Here is a 1,328-nt window from a genome sequence, read left to right on the forward strand (position 1 = left end):
CCGAGAGCATAAAGTATGCCAGCTGAAATGTCTTCGGGGTTCAACATACAATCGCTTTGAAATGTGTGGTACAATTTCAGTATCCACAAATCCTGGGCTTACGCTCTGTAAAAAAAAAAAACAATATATTAAATATTTCAATGTAGATTTCCACAATTAACTATCTCATTTTATATTTGTACTTACAGTAACTTTAATTTTAGTTTTATAGCCACGAAACTCCTGCCGCAAAACCTCCGTAATCGAAGTGATAGCATATTTGCTTGGTCCATAAATACTGAAATTGGGCACCTCATCCGGCGGACAAGTCAACACACCATGTCCAGTTAGGCTGTTTATGAGGAACACATGTCCATCGAAATTACGCGACTTCATTGACTTAAAAGCGCGTTGTGTACAATGAACCACGCCCACAATATTTGTTTGCAGCACCTGATTGATTTCGCTAAGACTCTGTGTTAGTAAGACTCCTGGTATCAGCACGCCAGCGTTATTAATTAAAATATCTACACCGCCAAGTGTTTGTTCAATCCAATCGAATGTGTCGTTCACATCATTTTCCTTTGTCACATCACATTTTTGTACATGCAGCCGTGATTGTTGATCCTTGGGCAAAGTGTTGCGTATCGCCTCCAATCTGTCCATGCGACGCGCCAAGGCGACCACAATAACACCCTCGCGCACAAGATCTTTTACGACAGCTGTGCCAATGCCCGAACTGGCACCAGTGACTACAGCAATGCGATTATGCCAACGCTCCATTTGAAATGTTTATAAATATGTAATATTTAAATTTGCGAGTATGTAAAAAATGTTAAAACAAATATTTTTATTAAGTTTGAGGACGCTTACTCTTACTCTACATATGTAAACACTGAACAGCACGTTTTAGCCGCCACACTATTTATATGATTTAATGATTAGCAAAATTTTTTGTTTTTTTAGCGATTTCATTAATCAGGGCTCATGTTATCTCCTCTGACTATGCTTTTTCTATTGCAGCGCGCCGTGAGTAAGTAAAAACAAAATAATAATATTTTCATATTTTTCTAGCATGCATATCGGAGACTCATTGTTGACTACACATATAGAAATACGTATACTACTATAGTACACATAAATATTTATACAAATCTACATCTATTAATTTTAGTACTACTGATCAAGTGAGAGATTGTGAGGGAGCATGAGTGATTTTTTGTTCTTTCAAAATAAAACGGCTGAGCGGATTTGGATAAAATTTGGCATCAAATTTGGCACACGGACATTTTATGACCTGGACTAGCATATAAGGTATTTTTTGAAGAGGGTTGCCACCTGTTTTAATA

General features: G+C 37.1%; 1 protein-coding gene across 1 annotated transcript; it reads right to left on the minus strand.

The window, feature by feature from the left end:
* Positions 1 to 165: 165 nt before the first annotated feature.
* Positions 166 to 762, minus strand: LOC118751374 (farnesol dehydrogenase-like). Its single transcript, XM_036486193.1, has one exon. It carries the CDS (start codon positions 760 to 762, stop codon positions 166 to 168), a length of 597 nt encoding a protein of 198 aa, XP_036342086.1.
* Between the last annotated feature and the right edge of the window lie 566 nt (positions 763 to 1,328).

Source organism: Rhagoletis pomonella, unplaced genomic scaffold (assembly GCF_013731165.1).
Source record: "Rhagoletis pomonella isolate Grant_MI unplaced genomic scaffold, Rhpom_1.0 Rhpom_scaffold_00663, whole genome shotgun sequence".
Lineage (NCBI taxonomy): Eukaryota > Metazoa > Arthropoda > Insecta > Diptera > Tephritidae > Rhagoletis > Rhagoletis pomonella.

Bases quoted from the DNA above. Each gene is read 5' to 3' on its own strand.
- LOC118751374 (XM_036486193.1), bottom strand. From the start codon at position 762: ATGGAGCGTTGGCATAATCGCATTGCTGTAGTCACTGGTGCCAGTTCG.